At 41.9% G+C, this 19,232-nt stretch overlaps 1 protein-coding gene across 1 annotated transcript in view; it reads right to left on the bottom strand.

The window, feature by feature from the left end:
* map2k1 (mitogen-activated protein kinase kinase 1) overlaps positions 1-19,232 on the bottom strand; it is a 54,755-nt gene that overhangs the window by 19,316 nt on the left and 16,207 nt on the right. Inside the window, exon 2 of the mRNA XM_043677090.1 lies at positions 129-339. Within this exon, the coding sequence (XP_043533025.1) occupies positions 129-339 (211 nt within the window). The remainder of the gene's footprint in view (positions 1-128; positions 340-19,232) is intronic.

Raw genomic sequence — 19,232 nt, 5'->3', positions numbered from 1 at the left:
AGAACAAGTGAGCGTGTGTGTTTGCTGACTCTCATGGTTAGACTGCACATTTGAACAATGAGGGAACAAAACCCTAATTGATCTTTGGGAGAGAAGGGGATTAGAAAAGGATGAAAACTGAATTTTACCTTCCGGGCCATTATAAGGCTGGATGGTTTGTGAGAAACTTTGAAAACTACTCCTCCATTTCCTGCTCCCAGTTCCGATATCTTCTCAAAGTCATCATCTTTCAACTCGCCAACTTTCTGTTTCTGGGTCAGAAATGCTTCCAAACGTTTGCGCTGTTGTTCATCCAACTCGAGCTCCTCTAACTTCTTTTGCAGAGCTTCCAGATTTGTCCTAAATTGTTGCCAAAACAGAAAGGAAAACCTTTGAACAGACAATGTGCATTATCATCCCACAAATGGACATAACGCACCTGCTGTTTGGGGTACACCCTTACTCCTCATGTTTATGAAGATTTACTGAATGGGTAGAGATGGAGGATTGATCAATGCGGCCTGCTGTGGCTGCACCCAAATATCTTGGTGCTTAATTGCAAAAGGATGATCAATTATCCAGTGCTGACCAAAAACAAAAACACTTCTTAAAACTTCAATCTGTACTCAGCTTGTTCGAGGAGCATTTATCAGAAATGGAATTTGAGAGAGAGAATATGAGAAGTTGATCTGTATAGAAAAGTAAGAAGTCAAGGGAGATGTATAGATAGATAAGGCTAAGTTAATGGATCAACAGACCGATCAATAGTTTAATTGTTTGGTGACAGAACATAAAACCAGTTCAGTCCAGTGAGCGATGAGTTGATGCTAGCTCCATTGGGAATATAATCACCATCCCATTACCCTGTATCAGCATGAACTGACCTTTGTCATGTCAGCTCACTATTAGATTCCCAAAAAAGCTCACTTACACAGTGACAGGACACCATCTCAGAAAATCTGACTTGTTAGCCACCATTTAATTTTTTACTATTTGGTTACTGAACACACTCGTGTGTGGTTGCTAGTGTTCTTTTAACAAGAGAACAGATTAATTACACATTTCCCACTCACAAAAGGATCAAGAATGAGAAGGCACAGATTTAAAATCATTGGCAAAAGAAGCAAAAAAAAAAAAAGTGAGTAGTTAAGGGTCTCAAGGATGTAGTGGAAGCAGGTTCCAGTTAAGCATTCAAACTGGAACTAGATGGAGCTCAAATGGGCAGCATGGTGGCTCAGGGGTTAGCACTGCTGCCTCACAGCACCAAGGACCAGGGTTGGATTCCAGCCTCAGGCAACGGTCTATGTAAAGTTTACATGTTCTCCCAGTGTCTGCGTTGGTTTTCTCCCATAGTCTAAAGATACACAGATTAGGTAGATTGGCCATGGGAAATGCAGGGTTACAGAGATAGGGTGTGGGAGGTGAGTCTGGGTGGGATGCTCGGAGGGTTGATGTGGTCTCGATGGCTGAATGGCCTCTCTCCACACCGTAGGGATTCTATGATTCTTCCATGATAGATGGTTGTCTGAAATGAGACATGTGCTGGGTTACGGGGGCGAAGATGAGACACTTATTTGGAGAGGTGGTATAGACTAGAGGGGCCAAATGGTCTCCTTCAGTGAACGGTCATTCTTTTAGAATCCCAAAAGTGCTTTCCAGGCAGGGCCACTTTTTGAAGTGAAGTCACAATGAAAATGTGGGAACCACAACCCAACGTGTGCTCAGCAAATTGAAATGTTCAATTTAGTTTTGAAAATGCAAGGTGGCAAGGAGCCAGAAAAGGTGAGTGCGCAAGAATTTCAGCCCAAAGAGGGGGAGGAAGACAATGTAGATACTAGTGGCAGTGGGACAGGAAAACGGTGGGCAGCCCTAACCATGGCAGGAACAGTAAAGAGAAGGATAAGGAAGCTTGCAATAAAAGAGTTCTGAAGGCCAGAGGTGATGTGGAGACTGGGTTTCTGGTATGGAGTTCTCTCCTGTGGCCTGTTCAGGAATGGAATAACTGAGGGCATAGCAGCAGCATTTACAGATTATTTGGAAGACAGGATGAAGGAAGAATTCTAACTTCATTCAAAACCAAAAACAGATGGAATTGAGGGAAGAGTTGTAATTGATCAGTTGTCTTCCCTCTTTAGGTCACTGCCCTACTCCGCTAATTTTAAACTGGAGTTGCCAAGGATATAAACTGGATGCCTGAGGGCAGGGTCCTTTAAATCGGCAATTGATTCATTGTGCTGTCTGGAATTCCAACTGCTATTTTATCATTAACTGAACACAGGAAGTGACTGAAATTTCCCTAGAGGGGGTTATTCTCTAGGACAAGATTAAATTTACAAATCTCCCAAATCACAGTTGCCAAGTGAAATTGGATGTATTCTGGGAAATTGCACCATGTGACTTCTTGCATCTAAATATCTCACCTTCACCTCCCACCATTGGTCATTCGTCATGTCTACCATTGCAATACCTTGCCCCTCCCCTTCATTATGCAACAGTCAAACAATGTATGTTCACTGGCCCCTCCCTCTAGCCCCAATAAACAAAATGGTTCAACAAAAAAAGTGAAGAAAAATCTAAGCCATCTAGTTCTGCTGTCCATTGATTTTTTTTTCCTGCGTTTCACTTCATAGAATCCCTTCACTGCAGAGAGGTCCAATGGGTCTGCATTGACCTTCCAAAGACATCCAACTCAGGCCCAGTGGGTAAACTGACTTAATGATACAATACAGGCTGGATGACTAGAAAAATTGAGACTTTGGTCAAGAAAAAGGAATCATATGTCAGATGTAGACAGTGGGATCAAGTGAATTCCTAGAGGAATCTAAGGGTAGTGGGAGTATACTGAAGTAGGAAATCAGAAGGGCAAAAAAAGGGTTGAGATAGCTTTGACAAGTAGGAGAATTCAAAGAGATTCTACAAAAATATTTAGGGCAAGAAACTAACTTTAGAGAGTATACGGTCCCCTAAAGATCAATGAGGCCGTCTGTCTGTGGAGATGGGTGAGACGCTAAACAAATATTTTGCGTCAGTATTCACTGGAGAAGGACATGGAAGCTAGGGAACTTGAGGAAGTAAATAGTGATGTCGTGAGAAGTGTCTGAATTACAGAACACAAGGTACTGAAGGACTAAAAATGCATAAGGTAGATGAAGCCCTGTCACCTGATGTGTATCCAAGAACTCTGTGGGAAGAGATTGCTAGGCCCCTTGCTGAGCTATTTATATCATCAACAGTCGAAGTGTGAGATGCCAGAAGACTGGAGGTTGGCTAATGTAGTGTTTTTATTTAAGAAAGGTGGTAAGGAAAAGCCAGGGAACTATAGACTGGTCAGCCTGATGACCCGCTTATATCCCTCAAACCCAAAATCTGTTGGACTGAATATTATTGATGTTTGTGCATAATCTGCTCATTTATCTTTCTCAGTCTGCTATTTTACCAAGAGTCAATTTTAACTGGTACAAGCCTTAACTAGTTTAAACAGCCTAAAGACAGAATCAGGGAATTATTATGGTGCAGAGGGGAGCCTGTTCAGCCTACTGTATCTGTACCAGTGAGCTCTATGACTTAGTGCCAATCTCCTGGTGCCCGTCACCCTGAATATTGTTTCTATTTAAATAACCATCTAATGCCCTCTTGGATTCCTCAACAAAACCTGCCTCCATCTTACTTCCAGATCCTAACTCCTGGTTGTGTAGAAATGGCTTTATTTTACACATCGCATTTGCTCCTTGTACAAGTTACATTGTGTCTGTGCCGATTCATTGTTGAACGAGGACACAGTTTCTTCCTATTTTCTCCAGTCACTTCATAATTTTGAAAACTATTAAACCTTCCCTTTTCTCTTCTCTCCAAGGAAGTAAAGGTACATAAGAGACAAATCAGCGAGTTTGCCTACTGACATCACCGATATTAAACCTTAGAGAACAGCAGGGGTAACTATTTCAGACAACTGTAACTGTACCACATGATCTGAAAAGCATTTTGAAAACCAAATCCATTATTTATCATTTGTATCGATCGGCCAGAGGACAGGGAATGATTGACTCAGGATTTCTTGGCTTCATTGTTGCAACACTGCAGCAGCTCAGTAAATTTGTCAATGTCGTATCCCAGAGGAAGTGATTCATTCATTTTTCCACACTCCCTTGACTCAGTCAGTCATTTTGCTCACTGATTACATAAGATTATTGTGCTCTCTCTTACAAATAATTTTTACCACTCGCCCCCAACAATTCAGAGAGTTCCAGATTTCAAACTCAGCAGGGTACAAGTCTCTCTCTCTCACACACACACACACACACACACACACACGGTACGGATCACACACACAGTCTGATTCTCACTGGGGAATGAGTCTCACACACACACACCTCTACTGACTCTCACTGGGGTACGGGTCACACACAGACTCTCTCTTCCTGGGGTACGGACACACACACAGGGGTACAGGTTCTATTCTGATGCTAAGCAAGCCTTCTCCCACTACTGGGAGAAAGTGAGGTCTGCAGATGCTGGAGATCAAAGTTGAAACTTTATTGCTGGAACAGCACAGCAGGTCAGGCAGCATCCAGGGAACAGGAGATTCGACGTTTCGGGCACAGGCCGAAGTTTCCTGAAGAAGGGCCTGTGCCCGAAACGTCGAATCTCCTGTTCCCTGGATGCTGCCTGACCTGCTGTGCTGTTCCAGCAATAAAGTTTCAACTTCTCCCACTACTGGCCTTTATTCTTCACTCCTCCTTTAAGATGCTATCTAAAAATCACTTCCTTGATCAAGATCGTCATCATCTGTTCTGATAAGCCCTGATATAAATGCTGTAATATTTTATACTAAGTTTTGTGAAATTCCTTAGGATATTTATAATGTTTTGGGTACTCAGTAAGTGTAAACTATTGCTGCTATTGTTCTATGATGAAGTCAGATTGTACAGCCTGCGTCCACAGAATTGTAATTTGTTAGATGGGCTAAGCCTGCAGAATGGCCAGTGTAATTCTGCTGAAGCCACACTGAAGTTAGGAAGGAAATTAAAAAGCAGGATCTAAAGAACAGTAATCTCAGGATTACTCCCAGTGTGCCATGCAAGTGAGGGTAGGAACAAGAAGAATGATTAACATCTGGCTGGAGAACTGGTGCATTAGGGAGGACCTCAGAGTTCTCAGGAATTGGGATTGGTTCTGGGACAGGTAAATTTGTAAGTGTTAGTGGAGGGATTTAAACCAGTTTGTCAGGGACATGAAAACCTGGGGGGGTTAGCCAGATTGGAAGGAAGTAAAGTTGGTAAAAGGAAGCAGAAAAGCTGCAAAAAGGAGACCAGCAGGCAGGAGACATAAAGCCAAGTATTAACTATGTCTTAAAAGCATAATGAGGTCAAAAGACAAAATTAAGGGCACAAGATAGATAGATGATCTAATGCCACAAATAGAGGTATGCAGTTCCAATCTAACTGCTTGCATGGTGACCAGGACTGGGAACTAAATATTCAAGTATATTCAACATTTAAGAATAACAGACACCAAGGAAAAAGGTGGTGCAGTTTTGTGCTGATAATACGGAACAGGATCAGAACATTAGTAAGGGAGGGTCTCGAGGTGGAAGAACAATGTGTGGAATCTGATTTAGATGGAACTGCAATAGCAGCTAATCTTTGCTGGAGTCATTTATAGGCAACCAAATAGTAGAGACCATGAGGGTCATGGCATTAATCAGGATATGAGAGAAACTTGTAGCATGGACAACACTGTAATCATGGATGACTTCAGTCAGCACATAGATTGGGTAAAACAATTAAGAGATTACAGAGGAGGAGGAATTGTATTTCTCAGTTGTGAATCTGTACCACATTCTTTACCACAGAGGGATGTCAAGGCTGGTCCATTAAAATAATTCAAGATTGATATAGAGAGTTTTTTATTAAAATCAATAAGGGAATCTAGGGTTACAGGGAAAAGGCAAAGTGGATTATCAGAATAGCCATGACCTCATTGAATGGCAGAGCAGGTTTGATGGACTGAATGGCCTACTTCTACACTGGTGGAAATGTGTTGCTGGAAAAGCGCAGCAGGTCAGGCAGCATCCAGGGAACAGGAGAATGTTGGAGGGTTCCTAGGCGGAAGATGAGGCATTCTTCCTCCAACCGTCGTTTTGTTGTGGTCTGACGATGGAGGAGTCCAAAGACCTGCATATCCTTGGTGGAGTGGGAGGGGGAATTCTCCCAAAACTGCACACCTGACTGCAGGTCAAGGTCAAGAAGACCTTAAACAGTCCCCCACAGGAGCCTGCTTAGCAAAATTAAAGCACATGGGATGGGAGGTAAAATACTGGCTTAGATTAAGGATTGACCAAGAGGCAGAAAATGGTAAGAATAAACTAGTCTTTGTCACATGGCAGGCTGTGACTAATGGGATATTGTAAGGATCAGTGACTGGGCCCCAGCTGTTCACAATATATATCAATGAATTGTAATATGAGATTCATACTAAGTTTAGTGGGAATGTGTATTTGAGGAAGAAATAAAGCAGCTTCAAGAGGATTTGGACAGGTTTAGCGAGTAGACAAGAACATGGCAGATCAATTATAACGGAGAAACATGAGGTTATCCACTTTGGTACAAGATGTATGAAGTATTTCTTTGAGAGATAGGAAAGGATTGATGGACAAATTGACACAAGAGTGGTCAACAGTAAGTCACGGAAGGCTTCTATGCAAATACAGCAAGCTATTTAGAACATTAGCTTCTATTGCAAGATTTGAGTCTTGTTTCAACTGTATAGAAGCTCGGTGGACTGCACCTGCAGTCAGGTGTGCAGTTTTGGTCTCCTCACATTATCGGCATTGCAGAAGTGCAACAAAGTTCACCAGACTTGTGTTCTTAGGATGGTGGGGCTGTGCTATGGGGAGAAATTGGCAAACTGAGAGGTAGTGACATAGTCATTACATAACTGAATTAGCTTTCCAGAACCCGGGTGAGAATCATACCTTAGCAGATAGGGAAGTCCAAATTCAATAAAATCTGGAATTAGACTAATGTCAACCACATAACCACTGTCAATTATAGTGAAAATCCATCTGGCTCAATAATGCCCTTTTAGGAATGAAAGTTGGTGTTACCTGGTTGGCCTACATTTGAATCTGGACCCACTGCCATTTTGTTAATCTTAACTACCTCATGGGTAATAAGTGTTGGACCCAGCCAGCGATGCCCACATCTCAGGAATGATTAAAAATTTCTCTTGAGTCTTGAAGAACCTAATTGCAACTTAAAGGGATAGGCAGAGTAGGTGCAGATGTTTCCCTGGTTAGAGAAACTAGGACCAGGGAAATATTTAAAAATAACGTGGATACAATTTAAGACCAAGATGAAGATAAAACTTTTCATTAAACGGTGGCGAGTCTTTGGAATGTTCTACCCCAGAGGGCTGTGGAAACTCAGTCTTGAGTACAGTAGGAGTGTGATAAATTTCTGATTATGAATGACATCAAGGGTTTTGGGAATAGTGTGGGTAAAAGGCATTAAAGTGTTTGTTCAGCTATGATCAATGACGAAGCAGGCTCAAAATGCTGAATGGCCTATTCTGTTCCTAACGTGGCACCTGCAACAGTGCAGCACTCCTTCAGTACTGGACTGAAATGTTAGCCTAGAGATTTTGAGCTTACGTTTCTAGTATGGGACTTGAACTCAGGATTGATGGTGCCACCAACTTAGCCAGATTTGTCACTTAGAGGGTGATTCTCAGGGCTGAACTGGAGGTGCTTGTTGGGTAGTGATTGGAGACCTTTACTTCAGATCAAACTAACCCAGTTCTTTACATTGATTATTCCAAACTGGACAAGTTCTTTCCCCAATGCCAACATTCTTCACATTTCTGAACACAAAATTCAAACAGCAGAAGAGTTTAAAATATGGATACAAGCCTCGGGTTGAGCTGATGGCTATAAACCATGACATTCACAGGAATTCCTCAGATTATGTTGTGGCAATCACATCCAAGTGTTTATGGATTTCAGTAAGAACAGCATCACTGCACAACAGTCACCATTCTTCAGAAATAGTCATTGCATTAAACACCGACATTTCCAACTGGCAAGGCAGCTATGTATATATAAAGACCATTGCCAGCACTGGACAAGATAAACCCCTGACAGGGGTTTGACCACGGTGAGTGGGAAGTTCTTATAAATCACTCATCTGGCACCATACTACTCCACACACATTCCTTTCATCTCCTTCCCATTAGAGGTTTCCTCTTGTGAACGTGCCCTCCCCATATTTAAACAGGGTTTTTCAGAATCAACCATTCTTATGTCTCTCCTACATTTACTAACTGAGAGGTGAACCCTATAATGCTGTCAGGGGTATTGGCCCTGGCTCATCAAGTGGCACCCACATTTCTAAGCCAGTAAGCGGAGAGTACAAGCCCTATTCCAGAGGCATAACTACAAATTCCAGGCTGGCACTCGTGCAGTACTGAAGGAGCTTTGTTCTGTCCAGAGTTTCCCACTTTCAGATGTGGAGAAGCGTTCTGGGTTCTGTGGAAATAAACCCCAACAAGAGTCAGAACCTTCAGAACAGGGAAAATAAAGCAGATCATGGACTGAGTGTGCACTGACAGAGAAACAATATTTCATTGAGCTGACAAGTCCATTAAAGAATTCAAATTGCAATGATACCACCACATTAGCAATAACAGATATCCCCAGCTAAATTGTAATATTGGACAAGTCAGATCACAGAATGAAATCTGGCTTGATAGACCCTTAACAGTTTTTTTTATTTCAGTCGTTGGTTACCGGGTTGGTTAGCCACTGAACATATTCACACAGGGCTGCCAATGTTTTTAAATAAAAAGAATGCAAAGCTTCATACAAAAAGCAAACATCAACAAAAAGTGAGATGTAGGGAAAGTTGCCATAGTCCCAGAGGTCTGCTCTCACAAAGGGACAGGTGGCTGATAGTGAGTTTAACGTGAGGGTCACCACACCTCAAGCAAAGGGAGAGTTTGAGAAGGAAGGTCCTTCACAGTAACCTCAGCAGGAATTGAACATGCACAATTTCTGTCACTCTGCACTGTGAAACAGCCCTCCAGCAACTGAACTATCAGTATTGGACTGTGCAGCCATACACTCTCAGGATTGGGCGTTACACAAGTTTAACATTCCTCAGAATGGATGTGGAATGCCTTGAGGAAATGAGGTCTGTGACTATACAGGAAGGATGACTGTGGGAAGCTGAGTGCATGCAAGATTGTCTATCAGAGTAATGAAGAGGCAGAGGCTGGCTTTCATTACAGCCCCAGACAAGGCAGAACCCATAAGCCCATCTAAAGTCACACTACAGTCTGGGTAACTGGATCCTGCATTGTTGACTCCCTGAGAACAGTAACAGAAAAGAGATGGATGCATCCTTTTTCACTGAGCTCATGCTGAAAACTGGTGTGAACCCTGTTGTTCTACAGATAGTGCTGTGGGTTCTTATACATTATTCCTTGAGGGTAGATAGCCTTCAGTTTAACAACTTGCCTTAAAGAAGACGCTTCCAACACAGGAACCACGCCAGAACCTCAACCCGAGCTACAAATCTTCTCAAAACTCGCTAATCCCTCATTGTCTTTGGCTGACAGTTCCAACATGATAATACTCACATCCTTACAGTGGGATACAGACCCATACTTTCCTCTCAATAACACAGCTACGAACACTGAATCACTGCTACAAAGTGAATCATTTAGGCAAGCGAGAGCTGCCAGGTCTCCAAGTGATCTTCTGATCTCCCCTTCCTCACAGCAAGGGTCATAGCGACAAGTGCTAGAGGTTGGAAGGAGGACCTTTGACAGTGGGAAACGCTACAAAATCAGAGAAACCAACACAGGCTGGAACAAAAACTACAAAAATAATTAAATGAATTTGCATTTTAATTTGCTTTTTGAATTCTCTCTCAAAAGGAACAGAAAGACTTTTTCTTGCTTATCAGTGACTAAAATGTTCTATTTCTTACTGTGTGAAGTCTTTCATATGTAAAATAATTTGCTGGAACCGGAGTTGGATTTCAGTGATTTCTTATTAGCATAACTAATAGGATGGTACAAAAAAGAATATTAATTAAATATTCTGTTGCATTGTTTGCCAAACACAGAACTGAATAATTTGCATACAGTATATCACGATGCACTAACAGGCTGCATCTAATTCACTTTGATTTGTTTTGCAAAGTTGCAACTAATAGGTCTGTTCATTCTGGCTAAATGCCTTCAATTATTAAAATATGCTGTGTTCTTGGATCAGTTTAATTGGATAGGATGCTGGCCACAAACAACTCCAATGTCTATGTGGGATGCATCCAAACATCCTTCAGGAATTTGTTTGATTTGGGCCAGTGGTTTGCTGAATTGGGAGCAGCTGATGCATATTTCAGACAGGCAGAATTCCCACAAAACGAGCTAAGGGTGCCACATTACAGCACTGATCATATATCAACAGATGGGCTGCAGAGGTTCAAGAAGGCAGCTCTCCACCATCTTCAAGGGCAATGAAAATACTGGTTCAACCAGTGACACCCACACCCCTTGAGTGGATTAAAAAAAATGTCCTCCAGTAGCTGTTAAAATACTTCTGCACACCTTGAGGTTATATGTTGCAGCAACTTAATTTAAATAGATTAGTGCTTTAATAGATAGTACAGGGGATGGGAGAAGAAATGAGTTTTGCAGAATCACAGGCCCAGTGTAAATATATAGCATCCTATTTTGGTTGGGCATATTCCTGGATGTTTCAATACAAGATCTCCAAACTCCAACCACCTACCCTATTAGGGAGTTTAACTAACCATTTTAAACCAAATAAAAACTATTAAAAAAAAAAGAATGCTTGGCAGGGGAACCCAGATAAAACACAGCATATTGTGATATGAATTATTGTCAATTCGCTCTGCAAACTTTCTAATGACCACTTCATGAATCAACACACATTGTGTTATAATGGACCAGGGATAGAGAGGACAGCGAGCAGTGGGAAGGTGCTGCAAGGAGGCCCAGTAAAGATCTCAGTAATTCAAAGTGTCCAGAACCCAAGGCCTCTTAAACCAATTATGGCACTTTAGCTGTTACATTCAAGAGTGTGGTGCTGGAAAAGCACAGCAGGTCAGGCAGCAACCAAGCAGCAAGAAAATCAACGTTTTAGGCAAATGCCCTTCATCAGGAATGAAGCTGGGAGCCTAGGGACTGGAGTTGTGGGTAAGGTAGCTGACTGCAATAGGTGGATGGAGTTGGGGGTAAAAGTGATAGGTCAGAGGAGAGGGTGGAGCAGATAGGTGGGAAGGAAAATGACAGGTAAGACAGGTCATGAGGGTGGTGCTGAGCTGAAAGGTTGGAACTGGGATAAAGGGGTGTTTGGGGGAAAAAAAAAAGAGGGCAAATGAGGCAACTGGTGAAGTCCACATTAACGCCAGGGGGTTGGAGGGTCCCAAGGCGGAAGATGAGGCATTCTTCCTCCAGGTGTCGGGTGGTGAGGGAGTTGGTGATGGAGGCGGCCCAGGACCTGCATGCCCTTGGCAGAGTGGGAAGGAGCTGTGGGGTTGGTTGGTGAGTGTGTTCCGGAGAAGGCCTCTGAAGCGCTCTGCGAGTATCGCCGGCACAGTCGGTTCTTCTTAACGGAAGTATTGCATTCTTGTGCAACCCTGCATTATTATCACGTTATAGCGAACACATTTTAAAAGTTTTCGCTGTAGAAACAGCGTCCACAATCCTGTTACAGTAAATTTGTGTTGACGAAATGAGTGTTATAACAGAACAACCTGCATTGTTTGGAGTGTGAGATAAGTTTGGAAGTTTTTGCCTCTTTTACTGAGTATCAGCACCACCTTGCATGAAAGTACCTTAGAGAGAGTTCTGTTCCAACATGCTGCCAATGTAATTGGGAGCAGGTCCCACTCCTGATTCCACAACGCAAGACACTGTTGCTTTCAATCAGACCATTCGCAAGATCAAGCTCAGGCCAAAGTCAAAAAGCTCAACACTTTAGTCAAAACAACAGCAACAACTTGCTTTTATATCAGAACACAGGAGCAGGAGTAGGCCTTTTGATCCTTTCAGTCTTCTTCACCATTCAATAAGATCAGGATTATGGTCTCAGCCCCACTTTCCGGTCTGATCCCCATACACCACAATTGCCTAGTCTGTCAAAAACCTGTCTAACTCAACCTTGAATGCATTTAAACATTCAGCCTCCACTATCTTCTGGGTAAGAATATTTCACACAATTTAATACTCCTCAACAAAAAAACAAACTAATTTCTGTCTTAAAAAGAAAGATCTCTTATCCTTAAGTTATTTAATGTCCCCCATGAAAGGAAACACCCTCCTGGTACCCATCCAGTCTTAGATGTCCCAATATGATCAAATCTCAACCTTCTAAATTCCAAATGGAATCAGGCCTAAATTTTGTTTTCAAACCCCAGGTTCAGATCAACTACTTAATCTTTCTCTATAAAATAAGCCCTTCATCATAAGAATGAGGTGAGTGAACCTTCTCTGAATGACTTCTAAAGCAATTATACACCTTTTTGTCAAACAGGGAGACCCAAGCTATATACAGAACTCCAGGTATGGTCTCACCAATACAGCTGGAATAAAGCTTCTTTCCTTTTAAAATGCATTTCACTTGAAATAAACAGCAACATTCCACTAGCCTTCCTAATCAACTGCTGTGCCTGTATACTAACTTTATGTGGATCATGTAGCAAGATCCCCAGAATCTCAGGATTCTACAATCTCTCCCCATTTAAGTATTTCATTGCTTTTCTATTCTTCCTGCCAAACCGGATTAGTTCACACTAACCCACATTATACACTTACCTGCCAATTTTTGCCCAATCACTCTCTATATATCTGCAGACTCCCAATCTCCTCTTGATGACTTCCCTTTTGACCTATCTTGGTCAGAGTGGCAAATTTAGCCAACTTAGATTTGGTTCTCACATCTAAAATCATTGATATTGTCGGTAAACCACTGATCCACAGAATGACCCTGCATTCTGCTTCCTGTTAGCTAACCGTTCCTTTTACATACTAATATGTTACTCATTACACAATGTGCAATCTCTGATGTGACACTTCATCAAACACCTTTTGGAAATCCAAGTATATCGCATTACTGGCTCCTTCTACTCACTGTGAATGATACCTTGCCAAATTCTAATAGACTAGTTAAACACAATTTCCACCTCACATAGAAAATTACTATGATCAGGTAAAGTCAACTTAGCCAAGTATAACTTCCTTAATAAAGGACCCCAAAAGCTTCCTTATGACAGATGTTAGTTTAATTTGCCAATGTTTCTGCTTCCTGCCTCCCTCCTTTCTTGAATAAAGACTTTCCAATCTGCTAGGAACCTTCCAGATTACAAGGAATTTTGGAAAAGAGGATCAATACCCAGAGAACCTTTAACAAAAAAGTGAAGCATACGAAGGCATTTTCACAAACGTCACCTTCAGAAATAATCTAGTACCGAACTAGATTAGGGCAAGATACCAAAAGGATGGTCAAGGAAGTGACTTTTGAGAGGTGTCTTATACGAATGGGGATGGGGGGGGGGGGGTCGAGAGAATTCCATAGCTGACAGTCCAGGTAGCTGAAGCCAGCCTGGAACTATATCCTGGAACAATGGCATATTGTACCAGTTTGCAGCATTGATTCCCACTGTTTCTTTATTTATTCACAGGATGTTGGCATTGCTGGCAAAGCCAGCGGTTATTGTCTGTCCCTAATTGGCCAGAGAGCAGTTAACAGTCAACCACATTATTTTTGGTCTGGAGTCTCATGTTGGCCAGACCAGGTAAGATAGCAGATTTCCTTCCCTAAAAGAGCATTAGTGAACCAGATGGGTTTTCATGACAATTGGTCACCATTAGGCTAACTTTTCATTCTAGCTTTTACTGAATTCTAATTTCACCAACAGCCATGGGATTCAAACATGTCTCTGGAGCACTGGCCTGCATCTCTGGATTTCTGGTCCCATTACATGATCACTGCACCACCACCTCTCTCTGCGACTTCTCAAGATTAGATACAAGTCATCAAATGTTTATTACCAAAACAACTTTTTATTGTCAAAATAATTTTAATCTTCCATCATCTAGAGTCCTGATAAAGGTTGTGTTACCTGCCTGTTTACTGTCTTAATCATTTCCATGAAGTGCCTTCCAATGAAATTACTCTCCAGCACTTTAAATCTGAACAATGGCATGTAGCCTAGTGGCCCTGATTTTGGGTGACAAAGAATATCAATCAAGTCAATAAATGGAAAAAAAATCCTTGATGCAGCATCTGGTATATGGATTTGGAACAGAAAGGATGCAAATCTCCATGCCTAAAAATCAGTAAAAATGAATTGCATCAGTCTGCAGAAATGCATTTGTCATCAAACACTAGGTGAACTAAATGACAATCCAATCCCTTCCGATATCCAATCCTGTACATGTATTATATGCTTAGGAAAAATGCCTGATTAAGACAAATTCAGTATTACTTTTTACATCGGAGTCAGCAGTGCTTATGCAGTATTAATCTCAGAAATATATGCACATTTTAAGAAAGTACAGACCAAGCAAAGATTGCCACCTGCCATCCCAGACTAAAGTGACAGTGACTTCATTGGCAATGAGCATATGGAGTCTGCAGGGAATCGCAGCTTCTGTTCATAACAGACCATCTCTGCATCACAACCACTTTCAATCCTATGACTGGATCCTGGTCAGGGTAATGTTCAAAATGGTGACAAGTTTCTAATTTTCTTCCTCCTTTGCTGAAGTTAAAAATCACAACACCACATTATAGACCAATAGTTTTATTTGAAAATTCAAGTTTTCGGAGGGCTCCAAAACCGGTTGGACTATAACCTGGTGTGATGTGATTTTTAACTTTGGCCACCCTAAACCAACACTAGCTCCTCCACATCCTTTGCTGAAGGCAGTGACTCTTTCAGAATATTATTCCCAAATGGTGACACTCAGCTTGGCTCTGTGAGAGTGCATTTCCATCCCAGAGTCGGGAGCTCCAAAATTGACTGCAAGGCTGAGTGGCATATTCAAGGCGAACCAGTCTGCACAGTAATGTGGGGATGTTGTCCTGTCATAGGTATCACTAGTTAAACCAGAGATGCCATGTGCCTTTAGGTGGATGTGCAAGACCTCATGGCACTATTAAATGCCTAGGAGAGGTCACCTGGTCAACCATCCTCTCCCAACAAACACCAACAATTAAAAGTAGAATAACCAGTACTTTATCTCATTGTTATTTTGGATCCCAATGAAAGGAAACTGGATGTGAAGTTTATTTGAAAAGTGATTCTCATGGGAAGTGGGTGTCACAGACAAGGCAAGAATTTGTTGTACATAAACCCCTTGAACTGTGTTGCTTGCTCAGCCATTCCAGAGTCAACCAGATCGTGTGGGTCTGCCAGGCCAGGTAAGGATGACACATATCCTTCCTGACAGGAACATTAGTGAACCAGATTTTTTGATTTTAGAAAGACAGTTTCATGTTCATCATTACTTAAGACTAAAATTTTCAATTCCAGATTTATTAATTGGGTTTACCAGTAGCCATGATCATTACTACCACAACATCATCCGCAAATTAAATGTTAAATTTCAAAAGTTATTCATAACTGTTGAGTGCTTTGGACTGGCCCGAGTGAAAGGTTTACAGAAGTGCAGCAACTTCATTTAACATTTCGTCTTTATCCCAAGGTTCTTCACAGACATTACCAATTGAAACTTGATATGTTCCTTACCTCACTTTTCCATCTGGCCAATTCCTTCCCTTTACTCCTGTTTTAAAGTACACCTTACGGAGTACCGGCCATACGGTTTCAAGTGCCCGATCCATGTCTGAATGTCATGATATTTTATTGATAAGTTACTTATCCAAGCTCAACTTAGGTTATCAGCAGCTCCTGTCATCTGATACGAATTCAGACTTTCTAGTGGAAGCCACTAGATAGATGTTAATAAATAGTGGCCACAGGCAATTATTCCCTTCCTGACTGTGTCCTGAGGCCAAATGCGGTCCCCAGTCAGATAAACCAGCTCAACTTAATTCAACACTGGTGGAGAACTAAGCAAAAGACCTTCACTTATTTGTCTCCCACTCTTTGTCAAGACACCCCTGACAACCCATCCTTTTAATTTTTATATCTTTATTTAATAAGTTTTTGATAATCTGCCCAAACATCCCCAAATGTGAATCGTTGTGTAGTTTTCTTTGCTAGCACTTCTGAGAGGCAGCTGGTGACTATGTTGAAGATGAGATATAAGTGGGAGGGAGTTAGTGTTTATTGAAATACACCGAGCACAAACTCAACCTTCAAGCGAGGTAGACAAGGCACATTGTTGTTCTTTATAGTGCAATTTGAGTCAACAAAAATTTGTTCCACCATCCCCAACATCTACAAGCTGTTACATATAGCAGTGAAAGAGGAAAAAAATGAAACAGAAACTAATTCAAAATATTCAACGTACAATGTAATAATAAAAGCTTCCTGCAGTTGTCATGACACTTTCAGGTATCACAGAACTGAAGTTACCATAGAAACTGAAGAGTTGTTTTCACAAAACCTTTGTCGATTATCCAAAACGTTTCTCTCACCTCTGAAGCAGATCAAAAACATTTTCCACTTGATTTTTAAAATTATTTTCTGCAGGCCATCAGTGCTGGGCTGGAATTAGTTTTAAAAATTTACATGTCCATTGCCTATTCTCAAGGATCCATAAAATCATTAAAGGACAGAGAAGGCCATTCAGCCCCTTGTCAGTCTGTTGTTCAATTAGCTCATGTGTTATCTGGACCTCAATTCCATTTATACATCATTTGTGCATAGCCCTCAATACCTTTACACTATCATATATAGAGTCAGAGGTGTACAGCATGGAAACAGACCCTTTGATCCAACCAGTCCATGCCGACCAGATATCCCAACCCAATCTAGTCCCATCTGCCAGCACCCGGCCCATACCCCTCCAAACCCTTCCTATTCATATACCCATCCAAATGCCTCTTAACTGTTGCAATTGTACCAGCCTCCACCACATCCTCTGACAGCTCATTCCATACACATACCACCCTCTGCATGAAAACGTTGCGCCTTAGGTCACTTTTATATCTTTCCCCACTCACCCTAAAACTATGCACTCTCGTTCTGGACTCCCCGACCCCAGGGAAAAAGACTTTGCCTATTTATCCTATCCCTGCCCCTCAATTTTGTAAACTTCTATAAGGTCACCCCTCAGCCTCCGATGCTCCAGGAAAAACAGCCCCACCCTGTTCAACCTCTCCCTGTAACTCAGATCCTCCAACCCTGGCAACATCCTTGTAAATCTTTTCTGAACCCTTTCAAGTTTCACAATATCTTTCCGATAGGAAGGAGACCAGAATTGCACGCAATATTCCAACAGTGGCCAAACCAATGTCCTGTACAGCCACTACATGACCTCCAAACTCCTGTACTCTGTACTCTGACCAATACAAGGAAAGCATACCAAACACCTTCTTCACTATCCTATCTATCTGCGACTCCACTTTCAAGGAGCTATGAACCTGCACTCTAAGGTCTTTGTTCAGCAACACTCGCTAGGACATTACCATTAAGTGTATAAGTCCTGCTAAGATTTGCTTTCCCAAAATGCAGCACCTCGCATTTATCGGAATTAAACTCCATCTGCCACTTCTCAGCCCTTTGGCCCATCTGGTCCAGATCCTGTTGTAATCTGAGGTAATCCTCTTCACTGTCCACTACACCTCCAATTTTGGTGTCATCTGCAAACTTACTAACTGTACCTCTTATGCTCGCATCCAAATCATTTATGTAAAATGACAAAAAGTAGAGGACCCAGCACCGATCCTTGTGGCACTCCACTGGTCACAGGCCTCCAGTCTGAAAAACAACCTCCACAACCACCGTGTCTTCAACCCTTGAGCCAGTTCTGTATCCAAATGGCTAGTTCTCCCTGTATTCCATGAGATCTAACCTTGCTAATCAGTCTCCCATGGGGAACCTTGTCGAACGCCTTACTGAAGTCCATATAGATCACATCTACTGCTCTGCCCTCAATCGTCTATGTTGCTTCTTCAAAAAAGACTCAATCAAGTTTGAGAGACATGATTTCCCACGCACAAAGCATGTTGACTATCCCGAATCAGTCCTTGCCTTTCCACATACATGTATATCTGTCTCAGGATTCCCTCCAACAGCCTGCTTACCACCGATGTCAGGCTCACCGGTCTATAGTTCCCTGGCTTGTCTTTACCACCCCTCTTAAACAGAGCACCATGTTTGCCAACCTCCAGTCTTCCGGCACCTCACCTGTGACTATCGATGATACAAATATCTCAGGAGGCCCAGCAATCACTTCTCTAGCTTCCCACACCTGATCAGGTCCTGGGGATTTATCCACCATTAACCGTTTCAAGACATCTAGCACTTCCTCCTTTGTAATCTGGATATTTTGCAAGATGTCACCATCTATTTCCCTACAGTCTATATCTTCCATGTCCTTTTCCACAGTAAATACTGATGCAAAATATTCATTTAGTATCTCCCCCATTTTCTGTGACTCCACACAAAGGCCACCTTGCTGATCTTTGAGGAGTCCTATTCTCTCCCTAGTTACCCTTTATATTTGTAAAAACCCTTTGGATTCTCCTTAATTCTATTTGCCAAAGCTATCTCATGTCCCTATTTTACTCTCCTGATTTCCCTCAAGTATATTCCTACTTCCTTTATACTCTGAGGATTCACTTGACCTATCCTGTCTATACCGGACATATGCTTCCTTCTTTTTCTTAACCAAACCCTCAATTTCTTTAGTCATCCAGCATTCCCTATACCTACCAGCCTTCCCTTTCACCCTGACAGAAATATACTTTCTCTGGATTCGTGTTATCTCACTTCTGAGGGCTTCCCATTTTTCAGCCGTCCCTTTACCTGCGAAGATCAGCCTCCAATCAGCTTTTGAAAGTTCTTGCCTGATACCATCAAAATTGGCCTTTCTCCAATTTAGAAATTCCACTTTTAGATCTGGTCAACCTTTTCCATCACTATTTTAAAACGAATAGATATGGTCGCTGGCCCCAAAGTGCTCCCCCACTGACCCCTCAGTCACCTGCCCTGCCTTGTTTCCTAAGAGTAGGTCAGGTTTTGCACCTTTTCTCATAGGTACATCCACTTACTGAATCAGACAATTGTCTTGTACACACTTAAGAAATT

Source organism: Chiloscyllium plagiosum, chromosome 36, assembly GCF_004010195.1.
Source record: "Chiloscyllium plagiosum isolate BGI_BamShark_2017 chromosome 36, ASM401019v2, whole genome shotgun sequence".
NCBI classification, from domain to species: domain Eukaryota; kingdom Metazoa; phylum Chordata; class Chondrichthyes; order Orectolobiformes; family Hemiscylliidae; genus Chiloscyllium; species Chiloscyllium plagiosum.
The sequence above is the reverse complement of the archived record's forward strand: the minus strand, read 5'-3'. Positions and strand labels throughout refer to the sequence as shown.